General features: G+C 41.1%; 2 protein-coding genes across 3 annotated transcripts in view; both read right to left on the bottom strand.

Moving 5' to 3' along the window:
- NEIL1 (nei like DNA glycosylase 1) overlaps positions 1–9,970 on the bottom strand; it is a 40,536-nt gene extending 30,566 nt beyond the window's left edge. Inside the window, exon 1 of the mRNA XM_033920908.1 lies at positions 9,838–9,970. The gene's annotated coding sequence lies outside the window, so the exon portion shown is untranslated. The remainder of the gene's footprint in view (positions 1–9,837) is intronic.
- The window catches only part of COMMD4 (COMM domain containing 4), a 29,609-nt gene extending 11,142 nt beyond the window's left edge, over positions 1–18,467 (bottom strand). Inside the window, exons 1-8 of one of the 2 annotated variants that reach the window (XM_033920912.1) lie at positions 18,379–18,467; positions 17,694–17,765; positions 16,778–16,843; positions 16,245–16,284; positions 14,324–14,443; positions 11,916–11,996; positions 9,838–10,014; positions 4,378–7,567 (exon numbers count right to left, since the gene is read on the bottom strand). In XM_033920912.1, the coding sequence (XP_033776803.1) occupies positions 7,527–7,567; positions 9,838–10,014; positions 11,916–11,996; positions 14,324–14,443; positions 16,245–16,284; positions 16,778–16,843; positions 17,694–17,765; positions 18,379–18,381 (600 nt within the window). In that variant the 5' untranslated portion in view covers positions 18,382–18,467 and the 3' untranslated portion in view covers positions 4,378–7,526. Of the gene's footprint in view, positions 1–4,377; positions 7,568–9,837; positions 10,015–11,915; positions 11,997–14,323; positions 14,444–16,244; positions 16,285–16,777; positions 16,844–17,693; positions 17,766–18,378 lie in introns of those variants that run through there. The other variant, XM_033920913.1, reaches the window with a different exon arrangement.
- Positions 18,468–18,742: the final 275 nt, after the last annotated feature.

Below are 18,742 nucleotides of genomic sequence, written 5' to 3'. Positions count from 1 at the left end.
CGGGTGAAATTTGGACTGCCCACGGCGCGCAGCCGTTCGGCGCGCCGACGAAGGCGCATGCGCCTTAGTGAGCGCCTTCGTGAAGCGGCAGTAATGAAGCAAACTAGAAACAAGCAGCTCACCAGCTCCCCTAAATAGGATAAAGCAATAGCTAAGAGATAATCCTTTCAATCAGATCACTCACATCGTTTATTTAGCAACCAACACCCCAGCAACCCTACTCACCAACAATGGCAACCCGCCTTCCTAAAACCCTGCTTGTCCTTCTGTTGCTCGCCCTCCTCATATCCAACTGGAAAACAGCAGGCTTCCATACTTACTCCATCCCAATCATTACAACAGACCTCAGGCAAACTCCACCAGCCAGGAAACTCCACTCCTTCAGAACTCTGACACCATGTCCTAATTCCAGCCTAGAAAGCATCCCAACATTCTGGGGTAAACGACCTCCGCCAAAACCCAAGATAAACAGCCATAAACACTTGACACACCCAAGAATCTTCCTCAACTCAATCAGTTCACAACTCTCCTTCACAAATTTCACACCAATAAAATGTGCTTACATGAACATAAGATCAATCAATCCAAAGGTGGAATTAATCAAAGATTGGCTAATCAAAGATCATCTAGGATGCCTATTCCTAGCTGAAACCTGGATCACTTCAGACTCCGACCCAAGCATAATAGATCTCTGCCCAAAAGGATATAAATTAGAGCTTGTCTGTCGAGAAAACAAACGAGGGGGAGGGTTAGCCATCATAGTAAAAAACAACTTTAACTTAAAAGTCCTAGCCAAGAACTCATCCCCTCATCTGGACCTTCTAGCATGTCAACTCTCCGATAACACTCTCTCTGGAAACCTGACCTGCATTCTATGCTATGTCACACCAGGGAAATGGTCCACATCAAAACAAGAACTCGAAGAATTCATTCTCCAGAATTCACTAACTTCCACCCACAACTTACTCCTCGGAGACTTAAATCTCCATCTAGAAGACCACTCCTCCAAACAAGTAGAGGGAATACTCTCATATCTCGATACCCTATCCTATCAGATACTTAACCCCGAACCCACACACGAAAAAGGCCACCAACTGGACATTGCAGCATTCACGACCCATAATCTTGACACTCAAAACATACACACATCCAACGGTATATGGCACCCCTCCCTCTGGTCAGACCTCTACAAATACACTTTCACCATAAACTGGGCTCAAAACAACCACAAACCCGCACCCCAAAAAATCCACATCAACACACGACAGAAAATCAATCCTACTACATTTTGGGAGAAGGTAGATCCAGCATTCGACCAAATCAACCCCAAAGAATTTGTAACTCACTGGCGTACCATTAGCGAAGCTACTTTGAACGAGCTAGCACCAATAAAAACAAAATCTGTAGACCTTCAGACAAATGGTTCGACGCTGAACTTCTCCATTTAAAAAGACAATGCAGACACCTCGAAAGAATATGGAAAAAACAGAATCAAGACCAAACAAAAGTAGCATGGAGAATCCAAATCAAACAATATAACATCAAACTAAAGGAAAAAAGGAAAGCATACTATTCCAAACTAATAGGCACTGAAAACCCAGACTCAAAAATACTCTTCAATATTGTAAGAAAACTCACAGACACCAAACCTTTCCTAGCTACTCAAGGAAACCAATCTCCTTCAGCTCACCAATTAGCAGACTACTTCAAGCACAAAATCACCAATATCAGATCCACATTCAACAATTCATTAACCCTCCTCGATGAGATTATAACAACACCAACAATAGATGAAGCCTTAGTAGCTGACAGAACGTGGACTAACTTCCCTAAAATACAATGGAACGACATGACTCGACTATACAACAAATATAGTAAAACTTCTTGTGACCTAAACAACTGCCCATCGTACCTGCTAACAACCGCATCCATCAAGTTCAAAGCTAACCTCATGAACTGGCTACAATCCACGCTCACAGATGGTCACTTCCCACCAGAACTAGGCGAGATTATTATCACCCCCATACCGAAAGATCCCAAAGCTCCAAACAATAATCCAGCCAACCACAGACCCATCGCTTCAATCCCATTATATATCAAACTACAAGAAGGTCTTGTAGCACAATACCTCACCAACTACTTAGAAGACCACAACATACTACACCCATCACAATCAGGTTTCAGAAAAAACCACAGCACAGAGACACTACTTGTATCTCTAATGGATATAGCCCACCAACACCTCAGCAAAGGGAACAGGATACTACTTATCCAACTAGATCTTTCAGCAGCTTTCGACCTAGTGGATCACAACATACTACTCCAGATACTAGACGCCATAGGGATCACAGGTTTGGTACTCAACTGGTTCCAAGGCTTTCTAAAAACTAGAACTTATAAAGTAAAGACAAAAGACCACATATCTGACCCTTGGTCAAACCCCTGTGGAGTACCACAAGGATCTCCATTATCACCCATACTTTTCAACCTCTACGTATCCTCACTGGGCACCACTCTAGACTCCCTAAATATAGTCTCATTCAGCTACGCAGACGACATAACAATCCTTCTCCCCTTCAATACCCAAGACCCCAACTCATCAGGACGACTGAAAATAACTCTGGAAACGGTAGAAACATGGATGACCAACCACAAACTGAAACTGAACACGGATAAAACCAAATTCCTGCTGCTAGAAAAAGACAAAGAACCTACCTTAACTGATCTGACGACAAATGCAATCACATACCCAATACAGCCAGCACTCAAAATCCTGGGAGTAACAATAGACAGGAGATGCACAATGCAGACTCATACTAACAAAACCATCCAAAAAGCCTTCTACACCATGCGCAACCTGCGAAAAATAAGAAAATTCTTTGACAAAATTCAATACAGGATCTTAGTCCAATCACTTGTACTAGGACTTGTAGACTACTGCAACAGCCTTTATCTACCCTGCCCCGCTTACATGACCAAACAACTACAGACAGTACAGAACACAGCACTCAGACTTATCTACTCGCTAGGAAAATACGATCACATCACTAATGCCTATCTCGACTCACACTGGCTACCGATACAAGCAAGAACTCAATTCAAACTATACTGTTTATTATTCAAAGCACTAAACGGAACAGCACCTCTCTACCTAAACAGCCGCCTAACCCGAAACCTCTCAACTAGAGTAAGGAGAACCCAGACTCCATTCACCTACCCCTCACTCAAAGGCACAAAACGCAAAAAGCTATATGACAACCTACTTGCTACACAGGCCGCGAAAATTGACCCCACCATATCCAAGCTGCTGACCACAACTACGGACTACAAAGCGTTTCGAAAAGATATAAAAACCATACTATTCAAAAAACACATCCCAATATTATAATCTACCATCATCTTCTCTCCCTTCATAACCTACTGCAACTCTCAACCAACTGCAACTTCGTCCCCATAGGCAACATCTAATCTAGCTGCATCGGGCGTAAAGCCAATTCATATCTAGAAACACAGTCTCCCCAAATACCGAAAAAATCAGATATAGCAACCTAGGAACAGACGATTTTTTGGTAACATAAGATTGTGCGTTGTAATATTATGTAAAGTAACATAAGGTTATGCGTTGTAATATAACATAAGGTTATGCTTTGTAATATCATGTAATGTAAGTTATGCAATGTACTGGAATAATAAGGTAAAATAACATAAAATAACTCTACGTAAAGTCTTGTAAAGTTATGTAAGATAAATTATGTAAGATAAATTATGTAAACTTAATGCAAGTTATGCAAGCACGGTAAGGATAATGTAAAGTAACACAAAGTAACTCCACGTAAAGTTATGTAAAGTTATGTACGTAAAGTTATGTAAAGTTATGTACGAAAAGTTAAGTAAAGTTAGGTTTGCAAAGTTTGTAAAGTTATACAAATAATTGTATTGTCATCGCCTGGAAATGTCCAGCCATCTTCTAATGTAATCCGCTTAGAACCGCAAGGCACAAGCGGAATAGAAATCACTAATGTAATGTAATGTAATGTAATATTACATGCACACTCATGAGTTTGTGTTCAGCTTAATTCATACCTAGCCAGTCACATTTTCAGGCTATCCACATTGAATATGCAGGAGATATTTGCATGCAAATTTCTCCCATACATGTTCATTGTGGATATCCTGACTGGGTCGAGAACCCCTGGTCTAGAACAATGGCTTCATGGGCTGCAGATCAGGCACCACTGCTACAAGCATTTGTCATGGAGGAAAGCTCGCTGTAGGCTTCAGTCTTCATATAGGCTACTTAGAACCACAGAAGAGACGCCACCCTTTGCCAGAACAGCATTTTGGTATTCTAAGGTTTTTCAAGGAGAGCGAGATCTATACTATTTAAATGTTTATTGCTAATAAAAACAGCTGTTTAATAATAAACATCACAGCACACCTTAGTCAACATTAGCATGCCTCCTCTCCTAGAACTTGTAAAATTAATCTAGTCACAGTTTGATAAGTCTTGTACAGTAATTATCCAGAAGCCAACATACAATATTGCAGTCTCATATATACATTATAATTGTGTTACTTTATAGAGCATTTATTCCAATACTTCTTCTCAAGGAGTCACCGAAGACAGGCCTGCAATTTGTTAACAATTCACAATAGGTATCCTGACCCTACTGTTCTCTGGAAGTCCCTGCAGACTGTCAGACATAGGCTTCAAATGTAATCTTTTATGTTTAAAGTGTGTTTTGGGCTAGTCTTTTGTGGGTATGCTGAAAAGGTCCTGGGTTCAGGCCTCACAGGAGCAGTGGGAAGTAAAATTAATGACAATGATAGCCAAGAGGTTGCATAAAAAAATATATTGTATAGGAATAGGCTTAATACTACAGATATAGAGTAACAGTTAGGTTCAGAGCTGCTTGTGTGTGTAGGAAAGCATATGGTGTACCTAAATTAATATGTGCATATCTAGACCTAAATAGTGGGTGTATAGGTGGGAATATGTTTCTATGAATAGGCAGAAAAGGAGAAATATCAGCAAGAGAGGAGGTAGCCAGAGGGAGGACAAACTTTTAGCTTGTATTTATAGGTTTGAGACGTATTCTAAAAAATAGTTTCTGTTAAGTACATATTTTCCAGCATCTTTCTCTGCTATACTTGTTTGAGACAATGGTCCTTAATTGATAAGGAAGGTGTAACACGCTTCCATTCATGTACTGTAGTTAACATATCTTCTTGGGAAATCCAGGCTGTCTAGATACTCAAGATATGTGGATTCTGTGCAGGGGGCTTATAGGGTCTACCTGCATTAACATTCCAGAGTCAGATTGTTTAATAATATCCCAGACTCCTTTGCTGACACTCATGTTAGGCCAACCTAAAATGCCAACAGCTAGTATTTAGGAATGTAAGGCTGAAACAGGTTTAGAAAACACTGCCTGTAAGCAGAAAGAACAAAGCTCACTCACAAGAGACATTGCCTTAGAGAGTTTGACCACTTTTCTTGTGCTATAATATTCATTTTTTCAACAGGATCCCCATCACACATCAATTTACAGGTACAGCTCAGGAGAGCTCAACAGATTGGGTGTAGCTAATGAAAAAAGAGAGTAACCTAACAGTATTTTTTGGATTTTGCTCAGATTAGGATGGAGTCTATCCAGAGGAAAGCTATTAAAATGGTTGGTAAACAGACTTAAAGATCTTAATGTGTATACTTTGGAGGAAAGGTGGGAGATGTTATAGATATGTTTAAATACCTGCATGGTATAAAAACACATGAAGCAAGTCTCTTTCAGATGAAAGAAAGCCCTGGAATGAGGGGGCATACAATGAAGGTGAAAGGGGATTTATTCAGAAGTAATGCTTGGAATGGCCTCCTCAAAAAGGTGGTGAAGGCAGTAAAGTATCTGAATTCAAGAAAGCTTGGGACAAGTATGCCAGATCTTTAAGGCAGAGGAGGGGATAGTAGATGGCATGGGTAGGCAGACTAGATGGGACACATTGCCTTCATTTTTCTGTTTCTAACCTAGAAAACTTGGTCAAAGTTCACTGCTTTGCCTTGTGACCCTAGGCAAGTCACATAACCCTCCATTGCCTCAGGTACAAACTCAAGATTGTGAGCCCTTCAGGGACATAAAATGGGTGTGCAGCCAGGCATATGAGAGCTACAGCAGGAGCACGATAGGGCATAGCAGCAATACCAAAAAAAAACCCCACATCTACTAATTATACAAACCATCCTACAATAGTAGTTTATTGTGGAAATTATTTTTTAGGCATAGAAATGTCTTTATAACAATAAAAACATACTTTAAATGACATGTAGAAAGCCAAAGAGATTATCCAAGGAGTATTTCCATAGTCACAGCAGGGAATAATTTGAGTAGTTATTACTGGGTTGGAGAAGGTAAGACCTCCGTATATATCTCATCGGAGTTACTCTCCATTTTTTTATACGTAGATATTCCATTGGAGCAACTCTCCATTTTTTTCATCACCTTCACTTTTACAAGCTTGGTCACATTATTTCACTAGCTTCAATTATTCTTAGATCTCACCATTCACTTTTTTACCTTTCCACCAATCACTCTTATGCATGATGCCATTTGCATCCTTAAATTTACCAACACAGAGACTATCCTTATTTGTTTATTTATCATTCCAATGCAACCCTATCATTTATAGGACCCCTGAAGAAGACTATCTTGTCGAAACACAGACCGTGTTGGGTTCTACGCTCTCAGCGGACTAGGTCCTTAAGGTTTTTATGTAGATTGCTTAAGTAGACTTCAGGAACTTTTAATTTTTCAATAAAGTCCATTTCAGGAACATCATCACTCCAGTGTTTTTTGGTTTCTCTTGGAGAAGGTAAGGCCTCTCACACCAGGTTTGGATGAAGCTTAAATTAAGCCTTCTATTCAAGATGCAGACAAGAGACTATGCAAAATAGTCTGCATCTTGGCAATGAATCTCACTAGAAGATAGATAAGCTATTATTCCATAGCTAAACAGAATGTATCCTGCTTCTGGTTATTTTAGCCAAACATCATGGCGGTTAGAGCTTGTTTACAGGAGCAGGCTATGTGTGTACTAGTTCAACTGTTGCCAGTCCCTAATTGGTTTGATCCTGTAGTAATGATGGGGTATCCTCCTTGAGTTTGGACTTAAAATAACTCTGTGGTAACAAAAGCAGAGGGTGCTAAGTGTTCTTCTCTTGTAGGGACCTAAAGATCAAGGGGTCTGCCACTTTGATGATGTCATTCCTCCTTTTCCACCACTTAAGGGAAGACAGCTGCAAATAGTGCCAGGCTACCAAAAACTATACACATTCACAGAGCAAGTGCTGAGAAATTATTCTCAGCCTTGCCGTTCTTTTTGAAGTTGCAACACTTGCATACCAGCTGCCAGAAGAACTAGCTAGTACAGCTGAGCAGTTACATGAAGGCTCAGTCGCTCTCAAGTTAACCATCATAGCGTTTGTGATGCTTCAGGAAAATGTATCTGCTCTTCCCTTAAGGTTACCTTGCTCTTCAGTTCAGAGAGTTCATTAAGTCCAGTGCTTGTCTTAGTTCTAAAAAGAAGAATATGGAAAATTGAGGCAAGAAGCAAAACCACAGGAGGTAATGAAAGATCTCTGCTGTTCCTTTCCTTTCTGCCAACATAGGGCGCAACCGTAAAGCGAACCCCCTTCCCTCCCCCTAAAAAAAAAAAAAGTACACTCTAAGGACTCCTTTTACAAAGGTGCATTAGGGCTTTAACATGCGGAATAGTGCACGCTGAATTGCCGTGCACGCTAGACCTTAATGCCAGCATTGAGCTGGCGTTAGTTCTAGAAGCGTGGCGCGGGGTTTTAGCGTGCGCTAAAAACGCTAGCGCACCTTAGTAAAAGGAGCCCTAAGGTTAGAATGGCCTAGGCAGTAGTCATTTCTTTTATTTCATAAACTCTGGTTTTCTATGTAGTGCAGTCTTCTAGTTAAAGTAGTCCTGAAGTAAAATTCAAATCTTAGCTTGTGCTGATATATGGGCCAACGCTCAAAGCTTCATGCTAGAATTAAAAAGCTGTTAGCGCTAGACTAGCACACACATTAAATGTGCAGAGAGCTCTAACATGATGTGCCAAAGATACCCTTTTGATACAATTTTGTGACTATTTAAATGAATGTCAATGAGGTCGATAGTATTCAGTGGATTAGTAAGGGGGTGGGGTGGTCTGCCCCAGGCGCTGTCTTGGTCGGGTTGCTGGCACCCGTTCTCCTCTCCGCTCCTCCCCCACCCCACCACCGCACCCTGTACGTCTAACAACCCTAACCTGCTGTTGCGTTACCATCGGCTCTTCCTCAGACGTCACTTCCTGGACCCACACCTAGGAAGTGATGTCAGAGGAAAAGGAGACGCAGGCAGCAAATTGGTGATGCTTATGGCGGGAACATTATAGAGCTACGGGGGAAGGGGCACATGTGCGCCAGGAGGGGGCAGGGAAGGACCAGTTGGGGGTGCCACTATCCTGGGCACCTCTCACCCTTGCTATACCACAGGCAGTATTCCTTCCCAGTGCTCAAAATTGAAGCACTGCAATGCACAGAAGCAAATGCTGACCTTAATGCTGTAAACAATGTTAGCGCAGGGGTGGTGTTGAAGGTTTTCACAAAAGATTTCTTGTCCCTGTGATCCATTAAACTGCAGGTTTTATCTACTTTTGGAAGGGGAAGGAAGCCTCTGCAAGTTTTAAATGTTGTAATGAAAAAAAAGTGTGAACGAGAATTGGAGCAAAAATGAAAGTATCCCGACCTTAAATATGAGCCTTTCAAAAGTTTAAGTGCAAACAATTTGTGAAAGGCTCATATTTACAGGCAAAGAACTTCTCCAATCTGCACTTGTATGTGCATATTTTGTCTGGGCATGTACACAAGAGTTGTGCTTACCGCAGACCATATGTGTGCAAGTGCCAAGTATGTTCTCCCTACTTTGTTTACCAGTGTGTATTAAGCATGCATATCATTTGCATTGAATTTCTTCTGAGCACTGCTTCACTATATGTCTGTGTTCATCTCCTATTATAGGCTTCTTGCATCCACCCTCTGCTGGAGGCATACCTAGACGGTCAGGGTTTCAAGATTACCACAATATAAGCACAAGAAAAATTTGTATAAAGTGGAGATACATTCTATGAAAATTTATCATTTATTTCACCTTGGTAATCCTGAAACTCTGAGTGGCTGTGTGCCTCCAGGAGAGGGTAGACAAACATTCATTTGACAGAACAGGAGCAAACAAAAATGTGGTGCGGTTCATGAGCTGTTGAGAACATATGGGTTCCTCTTAATGCATAATGTAAAGATGCAGCCAACCTCTGCCAAGCCACCCGGCCAGTCATGGGATCTATCAGCCTGTGCTTGAGTGCCTGACTCCGCAGGGGCGAGTACCACTCCCAGGGAACCTATCCCCGAGCTTCCAAGTGTAGAGCAGGCTGCTAGCTGGTGCTCTTTTAAAAAAGTGTGGTCCTCCCGGCTACAAACTCAAATGTCTGACCCAGGCAGAGTTGTCCCACAACTACAGGGAACCTCTTAGTACAGGGAAACCTTGAAAAAGATCAGATTAAGACATGAAAATAACAAAATCTAGTGCAGAGTAGAGGAAAAGACGATCTTGTCAACTTGCCCGTAGAAGTTAAGACTGAAGAGAGAGGGCACTGCCCAGGGAGACAAGGAGGCAGAGCTGAGAAAAATGACTAATGCCTTCTAAAATCCAACTTGCAAATTGGGATACACAACCCATTTGTAAGAAATTGTACGCTGTTTGCACAGGAATTACATTTTCAGAAGCATTATTATATTTACACACCTGTCAGGAGAACACGGAACTTCTCTGCTGAGACTGTCAAGGTGATAGGATCTACAAGCCTGGTGTCGCTGTCCTGCACGTTCAGCTTTAGGTGCACAAGTGGTTCATTGACCTGCTGAATTTCACTGGAGCTCAGCGTGTAATCCACTCGCCAAGAAACAGAGTCCAATAGGGACACTGAGGAGAGAGGAATAGAAAGAACAAAATTTAAAAAAAGGGAGAGACTGAATCAGTGAAAATAAAGTGTACTAAAGCATAGGATAAATGACAGACTAGACTCGTGTATTAAAGAGCTTACCATCAAAGTCTAAAGGTTAAGGGGCACTTTAAATATCTGGGTTTCCATCTTCTAGGACCTCTGAGGAAGGCATTTTTAGTTTTGCCAAACCACAGTTTGTCTATCCTTTGTGTATTGCTTTTATATTATTTGGACATGTATTAAACTACAAACTGGTACATTCAATCTCCTGTTCCACAATTTTTGTTCTTATTTAGTTCTAATCCTTTCATTTTTTTTTCCTGTATTGCCATCTAAAGCTTTCCCTGTTTTAGTGTTTGATAACTTCTTGGAAGACAAAGAAGCTACCTTGGCACACATTGCATTTCCAGATAGAATTTCTTTTGCTTAGTATGGAAAAACTTACATGATTAGAGCACTCATTGGTTACCTTCCATCCTCCAAATGGCACAGTTGAAGTTGTCACCTACAGTCCAGTAATCGGGATTTGCTGAAGTATCCCTTTCTCAGTGGTTTTCAATTAGGTGCAATACAAGCTCAATTTTTTGTCATTACCCAGAGAATTTGTAAGACCATTTAGATCAGGGATCTCAAAGTCCCTTCTTGAGGGCCGCAATCCAGTTGGGTTTTCAGGATTTCCCCAATGAATATGCATGAGATCTGTGTGCATGCACTGTTTTCAATGCATATTCATTGGGGAAATCCTGAAAATCCTCCTGGATTGCGGCCCTCAAGAAGGGACTTTGAGATCCCTGATTTAGATCATCACAGTATTTTTTAATCATTGGTTTTAATTTTTTAGTTTTATCTAACTTCTCTTTTAATTGTAATTTTTAATTATTGTAAACCGCATAGAATTTCACGGTCCTGCGGTATATAAACTGATTATTATTATTATTGGATGCCTCTCTAGTTTTAGGAAAAGGGTATAAACTTTTTTTGAAGCTCTTAATATATAATTTTAGGCTTTTTGGGGGAGTCATATCAGGTGGGAAGGTTTGGAATTGGTTATGTGGCTGATGTTTGCAATTTTTTTTTTTTTTTACTGATGAAGCGTTTTAAATAATTATCTTTGTGATTTTTGCAATTTGGGTGGTAGATTTCTTTCTGTGTCTTATGTTTTTGGTTATATAAAAACCAAACAAACCCCCCCCCCCCAAACAAACAATGAATCGCAACCTGTATGCCGCAGCGAGATAGAAGCCTGTCATTGCCGGCACAGGCGCCTCTCCTCCTCTCTGCCCCCCCCCAACCCATGGAAGGATTTCCAATATACCAGCAATTTGTTCGGGTTTTGGAAGGCCCCTGAGCTCAGGGCCATGTCTGGAGGGCCTCTGCGCATGTGTGGACGTTGACGTGATGACATCACACAAATGCATGCGACGTCATCCGTTGATGTCCGCACATGCTTGTAGGTTCTCTAGACGCAACCCCAAGTTTAGTGTGTCGCGATGAAAAAGTTTGCAATACACTGGTTTAAATAAAATTGTTATTCTTGTAATTCTACACTTAGGTATCCTTTTACTAAGGTGCGCTAGCATTTTTAGCGCATGCACAAGATTAGCGCGCGCTAGTCGAAAAATTACCGCCTGCTTAAAAGGAGGCGGTAGGGGCTAGCGCGCCATTGTAAAAGGAGCCCTTAGTTAAGTCATACAGCAACATTGCTCTATCTTGTGTTAGGGGGATATTTCTGTTTTAGTTCTTGAAAATTTTAGAAACATTTAATATACGATACCCTCCCAAACTGAAACCCTTTCTCACTTCCCTCACAGTAGACTTGTTCACATTCTGCTCCACCCACCTTTTTAAAGGGCCCGTAAGCAGAAACATGGTAACTTACACCTTAGGCTACAAGCGCTCAGCCTCTCCTGCAGGGAGCTCTGTTTATCTTCATAAGAGCGGCACAATCCAGTGGCGTGTTCTACAAAGCAAAAAGATATACATAAGTTAAATCGCACCCAGCATACCAAACAGCCAAGGGAAAAAGCTAATATTGTACCCATCAGCCAGGGTCCCAAAGTTTGGATGCCTCTTCCAATCGAAGTCTAGACTTAGTGACTCCTCAATACCCTAGGGAACATGTGTCCCAAACTTTATTAATTAAAAACTACCGATTCACTTTTCCCACTAGATCAAGGTACATTTTTAAAAATTATTGTTCAAGCCAGACTTGAACTTCGGGGCCAAAAGAATTGCCAGAATGGATTCTCTCTCCCACATGACTGGGCTAGAGACTCCATTCTGTGAATTCAAATAACAGACATGAGGAAAAGCCATGTAATAATCTATTAGGATTTATTAATAGTTCTCCTATACCTGGGAAGAGCAAGCCATCACAATTTCAGTGCTCTTCAAAGGGAGAAAGCAAGGACAAACAGATTTATACCCTATGTGACATAATTTGTAATAATTATCATGCTTTAGAATACAATGGCACAGTTAATCACATGACTTCCTTTCCAAAAATGCCTTACGTTAATGTTACATTTAAATTCTTAATTTTAATATTAAGTCCATTCTAATGTTAAGTTTTTAAACCCAGCAGGTGGCAGTATTTCGCTTTTTCTTTCTAAATCACTTTTGATCTCTGACCTTTTTAGACATCAATCATGTCAGTAAAAAGCCTACATCTTGACATCTACATCCTGGCATCCTGCAGACACATCTTAACTTCTGTATGACCTCCCAATTAGCATTAGATTCTCTCTGTAAAAAACCCCAAGTTTCCTGTTCCTCTGAGAACCTTATCTATAAATTCCATGGATGTATCTTAAGAATGGCATATAAATTTGACTATGTCTTCCTAACCTTTCTTAGCAGAACTAAAATGTAGAATCAGCAATTTAAACTTTTCAATCTGCAATTACAATGCCTCAGACTTTCCAATTTTTAACATATATATACAGAACGTGGCGATGAGGCGGTATACAAACCTAAGGATTAGATTAGATATATATACAGTATACTCAGTTTTGATTCATTCACAAACTCAGTTTTCATATCATCTGTGACAACTATCACATATCACACCTGTAAATTTCAGGAAATCTTCAACATTATATTTATAGAAAAGTTTTAAATACAGCCATGTCGTGCTAAACAAGTGTTTATAATGGCCAATCAAAACTAAATACAGAGATTTAGATTACATCTATACAAAATTAAACAAAACTTAAGTACTTCAAATATTTGGTTTTTATATAATCCAACTCTCGCTATTAATAAGAACATAAGAACATAAGAAGTTGCCTCCACCGGGATCAGACCAGAGGTCCATTGCACCCAGCGGTCCGCACCCGCGGTGGCCCATCAGGTCCATGACCTGTCAAGTGTTCCCTGCCCTAAAAAAACCTATCCTTACTTCTATCTGTATCCCTCAATCCCCTTTTCCTTCAAGAATTTATCCAAACCTTCTTTGAATCCCTGTAGTGTCTTTTGCCCCACCACTACCTCCGGGAGTGCGTTCCATGTGTCCACCACTCTCTGGGTGAAGAAGAACTTCCTGGCATTGGTTCTAAATCTATCCCCTTTCAGTTTCTCCGAGTGCCCCCTTGTACCCTCCTTTTCCTCTCCCCCTATTGCATTATCTCTCTGAACCACATAAAACATACAACTGTCTCCATTGTAAATAAGGGTCCCAAACCTTTTCAAATTTTTGCATTTGGCCTTGTTTTTGCGCAGTCATTTTGGACATCAGACAAAGACCATCTTATGTAATACCTTCTCCATAATTGGTGAATTTGCATTCCCCCTCCCCATAAACTGGGCTAATAAAAGCTTTGCAACCACAAACAAGAGTGGTTAATTTATGAGTCATTGATGGCAGTCCAGATGGTTTAACATGTAAAAGACAAGCTTCCACTTTAAATGGTAGAGCGTAATTTATGAAGTGATGAATGGGTTCCCATGACTGCCTTCAAGAGTGTTCTCAATCATAGCTTGAATGTCCAAATTCTCTGCTGTCGGCAATACAGGCACCATTTTGGCACTAGAATTGCATTCCTGGCCAAAAAGCAAATGTCAAGATATTGATGCCTGTAGGGCTTTTAAGCATATTATTTGAAAGAGAGTGGGATGAGTATAAATAGAACATATGCCGACAAATGTTCGTGAAGGATCATAGCTCACAGCTAAAGCGGCCATCTTAGCAGTGATGTCACTTCCCCTTCTCCAAAGTACAATTTAGTAATAACCTTTATTGTATTAAGTCAATACCTAAGCGTATTCCCTTTCCCCTCAGCGCAGTACCTTTGGGAAGGCCCAGCTGCTGTAACTCACTAGACAGAGATTCGCTGTCTACATTGTGCTTAGCTGCACTAGATAGTATGAAACTTAGGACTGCAACAGTTGCCTTCACATCTCCTGATTCTGAAAAAGAGAAAAACACGACAGAGGAACTACATTAATGGCACTCATCTTCTACTTGCTTTTCTTAAGGCTGCACATTAATCACAGTTAATGCCATGATTAAACACGTTAATTAGAGAATGCCATGGATACCTGCTTTCGCAGTAAACCACAGCAAAACCGCAGGAACAGGGAAAAATTTGACCAATTTATTGCGGGTTCAGAAGCAAGGTTTTTCACCGCTCCACAGGAATGGTAAAGGGATTTGCTCCCTAAGTAAAGGATGAGACTGCAGCGAGTTGACCTCTCTATGCCTACCTTCCCTTCCGTCCTGGGCCAGAAGCCCCCCTCCCATTCACGGGTCCAGGAGCTCCTGCAAACCATGCCCCATGGTTTAAAAACTGCCAACCCCCTCTCCCCCCCAAAAAACCAAAAAAAACGGGGATAGGGCAGAGACAGGGATGGAGCTTCGATGGGGAGGTGACAGCGATGGTGTTCGCATGGACAGAGCAGTGGACATACCCTACCTTTAAAAAATTACAAGATTCCAATTTTTAAATTGCATGATTTAATTTAAATAGAGCCCTAGTTTCTCTCTCTCAGGTAGCTTGGCTGACCGACCAATATTGCAGCGAGAATAGGCTCCCACAATACAGGATTTATGGAGGGATGGAATGCAGAGATAATGTAAGCAGTGAGGTTCAGAGGACTGTATAATAAAGTGTATTAAATCTGATAGACTGCTTTACATGAGGAAACACCAGTATGGTCTACATCAAAGGTGTCCAACCTTTTGGCTTCCCTGGGCTGCATTGGCCGAAAAATATGTTTCTGGGGCTGCACAAACACTGCAGCAAGACAGAGGAGGGAGCCGGCAAGACGGCAAACACCCGGAGGCAGCAGAGGAAAACACTGCATCACCCTCGACCGGGGCCGCCCTTGCCATTGAGCCGCAGGTTGGACACCCCTGGTTTACATGATAAAAATATACATAAAAGGATCACCACAAAAACCCCCAAACATCACAAATAACAAAGACAATAAGAAAACCCAAAATAAATGTACATATACATACATACTGCACAATCTGAGGTTCTCAGCAGTTCACAAAGACACTTGTAATAAAAACAAACATACATTAACCCCCTCCTTTACAAAGCTGCACTAGTATTTTTAGCACCGGCCATGGCGGTAAATTCTGATGCTCATAGAATTCCTGTGAGCATCTGAGCCGTTACTATCACGGCCAGTGCTAAAAATGCTAGCGTGGCTTTGTAAAGGAGGGGGGTTAATCAATACTTCCTAATTCAGACTCAAAAACAGTATATTCATCATCTAATAAAAATCTCCTATGAAACGGACATGGGGAACGCCACTGATGTCCCTGGGATCGGTAGCATGAAATCTTGCTACTATTTGGGATTCTGTCAGGTACTTGCGACTTGGATTGGCCACTGTTGGAAGCAGGATACTGGGCTAGAAGAACCATCAGTCTGATCCATTATTGCTATTCTTAAGCTCTAAAAGTAGTACCATATGCCTGCATGAATAAAAATGGGAGAAATTTTCTACTCATAACTGTGTGGGGTTTTTTTTTTTACAAAATGATGTATGCAGTGATGTAACTAGGACTCAGTGGGCCCTTGGCGGAAGGACCAAGATGACGGGACTCAGCTACTTTTGATCCTGTAGCTGTGGAGGACCCAGCAGGTAGATAAGTAGCCAAGAGTAGGAAGGAAAGGGTGGATCTTTGTGAGCAGAAGGAAGGGTTCAATGGTATGCTCGCTCAATGATAGCTACACCCCTGGATGTATGTACTCACCAAATCTGGCATCTGAAGTTAACTTCAAAATCTTTTCATACTGTAAGAGAGAGAAACAACCAGGATAATCCAGGATGTGTACACTGTGAAGAATCCTTCTGTAACTAAACCTACCATAATTCCATGATATGGTAATTTAACCAAAGATTTTAAAGAAGTGTTTAAGCCGGAGCTGGCCGGAAGCAGCCTGTTTACGGCGCTTCCTCTGCTTACTGGCTGCTGCTCATGCTTTGGAGGCTGGAGGGGGATTTGTGGCTGCTGCTGATGCTTCAGGGGATGTTGGGTCAGGAGCACATGACTTTGGAGTTGTCTGAGGAGCGTGGGAGACAATTTTTTTTTTGTCTGCTGGTTGAGAGTGCTGGTTAGTTGTTACTGTATATACTTTTGTAAAAAAATGATATTGATGTATCGCTTTGAGGGAAAAGACTCAATCCTGATCTTCTTTGCACCTCTCTATCATGAGTTTCAATCCTGTCTCAGAGAAACTATCAGTTCTATATTTCTTTGCTTATAAATGAAAAAAAGCTACTCACATCGATCCCTTCCCCTAGCAGATCTTTTAACACCTGAGCACAAATCAGCTTCAGTTTCACAGATGACTGAAAAGAGAAAAAAAATGTAGCTCAGTCCTTCTGTTTCTTAGCACTGCAGTAGAGGTTCCCAGTTCTTTCACCAGATTTCTACTATTTTTGCTCATGTGGCCCAAAACAATGAATCTCTGAACAGAAGTAACAAATTGAAACTTTTTGGATCAGAAATTCAAACTTTAATAAGATTTTATGCATGTTAGTCATCTCTTTATACTCATCCTGAACATTTAGCAGAGTCATATGATTCTTGTAAAAACAAGAATAACTAAACTATGTGTACTCACTGTCCAAGGGCACAAGAAATGGTTCAGTCTCTCCTTTTTTTATTCAATTTTATAGTTATTTCAATCAAAAAAAGAGTATAGCCTACATCAAATAACAATAGCCATCTAATTAAGTATACTATCAAGCACCCTGGAATTAAATTAACTGCCCTGCTTACCTCTCTACCCCACCCTTTGGTCTTAAGGATCTTATATGGCAAAAAAAAAAAAAAAAAGGATCTTATATGGCAAAAAAAAAAAAAAAAAAAAATTCCTTCAGTCACCAGTTTAGTTTCTCCTGAAACGCACAGCTCTTTTCCTCAGTAACAGTACTTTTAGCTTCATCATATCCATTCCAGGCAGTACAAAGGCAAGTGCTCCACCTCTGCAACTAGACTGTAAGTTTAATGGAACAGGGAGCTGTACAATCTATATAGCACTACTGAAATAAGAACTAGTAATATTAACAGAGGCAAACCCTCATTTCTTAGCCCATCCCACATTATCTGTTTCAATCATCCCCACTCTTGCTGATAGACTACAAACATAAAGAAGGGTCTCTAGCTATCTGTCTTCATTAACAGTTTCTACTTAACTATTTTGGCCAAGGTACTGATTTCTGCTAGAACCCAGTCAGGGCAGTCCAAGTCTCCACAGAACCGAAATCTCTGCAAGAAAAAGAACGGGTAGAGGTGACATTATCAAAGATTTAATCACACTAGTCTGATTACTTTCCACACCTCCCTGGCTGGTAGGGGGAACCTGTTGCAGGTGTTTGTTCAGCCACATTTTTAGAGGCAGCAGTATTTATTTCCTGGCTGCACTCCCTTTTAGTCTTATCCTAAACTTTTTGTTCTTTAACCACTGGCATTTTGAAACCCTGTCCCTTTGGCTCCAGTTCCTAATTGTCTTCTAGCATCTATGTAAACAATCACAGTAAAAACCTCCCAACCCTGAAATGTCCTGTCTAAATTAGATTGTAAGCTCTTCTGAGCAGGGACTGTCTATTGCATGTTAAAATGTACAGCGCTCCAAAGCTATAGAAATAATAAATAGTAGTAGTGAACCTGACAGGAAGCAGGTTATAGAGACTCACCTAAGCTTCGGAATTAAAACTAGGAATCTCCTATTCCTGCTATATAACTCCCTTGGCTTTCTTACCCATTATCCGATACTAATTTGGAACTGACATCATCATCATTATTTATTAAAATAAGCAATGAATTTCTCTTGAACAATCATCAAAAAGCTGAACATTAGCATCAGCGGCAAACAACTTACCATGGTGACCACAACCCCTCTTTGGCCTTTCAGCAGATCACATGACCCAGTCGCTTGACGCCCTATCAAGGGACAAGCGGCAAATCAGAGCAGCTTCTCAGCCGTCGCAGCTCGCTAACGTCACGAATCGGGATGCTTTGTATAGGCTCTTCGGCTTGTCAGTCACCTGCCAGGCTCGTTCTTTCGGTTGCGTCGTTGGGTAGCTGCTGGGAGGCGGAGTAAGAAGGTGTCTGTCCCGCCTCCCGCCAGGTAAAGCGGAAGTGATTGCAGTTCTCGCAATCTGCTTGGCTGTAGAGTAGAAGCAATGGCTCCTGCGAACGTTTCTTTAACTGTCTCGTAGAAGGGAAGGTTGGGAAACAGTTGT

Source organism: Geotrypetes seraphini, chromosome 14 (assembly GCF_902459505.1).
Source record: "Geotrypetes seraphini chromosome 14, aGeoSer1.1, whole genome shotgun sequence".
NCBI lineage: Eukaryota > Metazoa > Chordata > Amphibia > Gymnophiona > Dermophiidae > Geotrypetes > Geotrypetes seraphini.
This window is presented reverse-complemented; position numbering and strand designations above follow the sequence as displayed.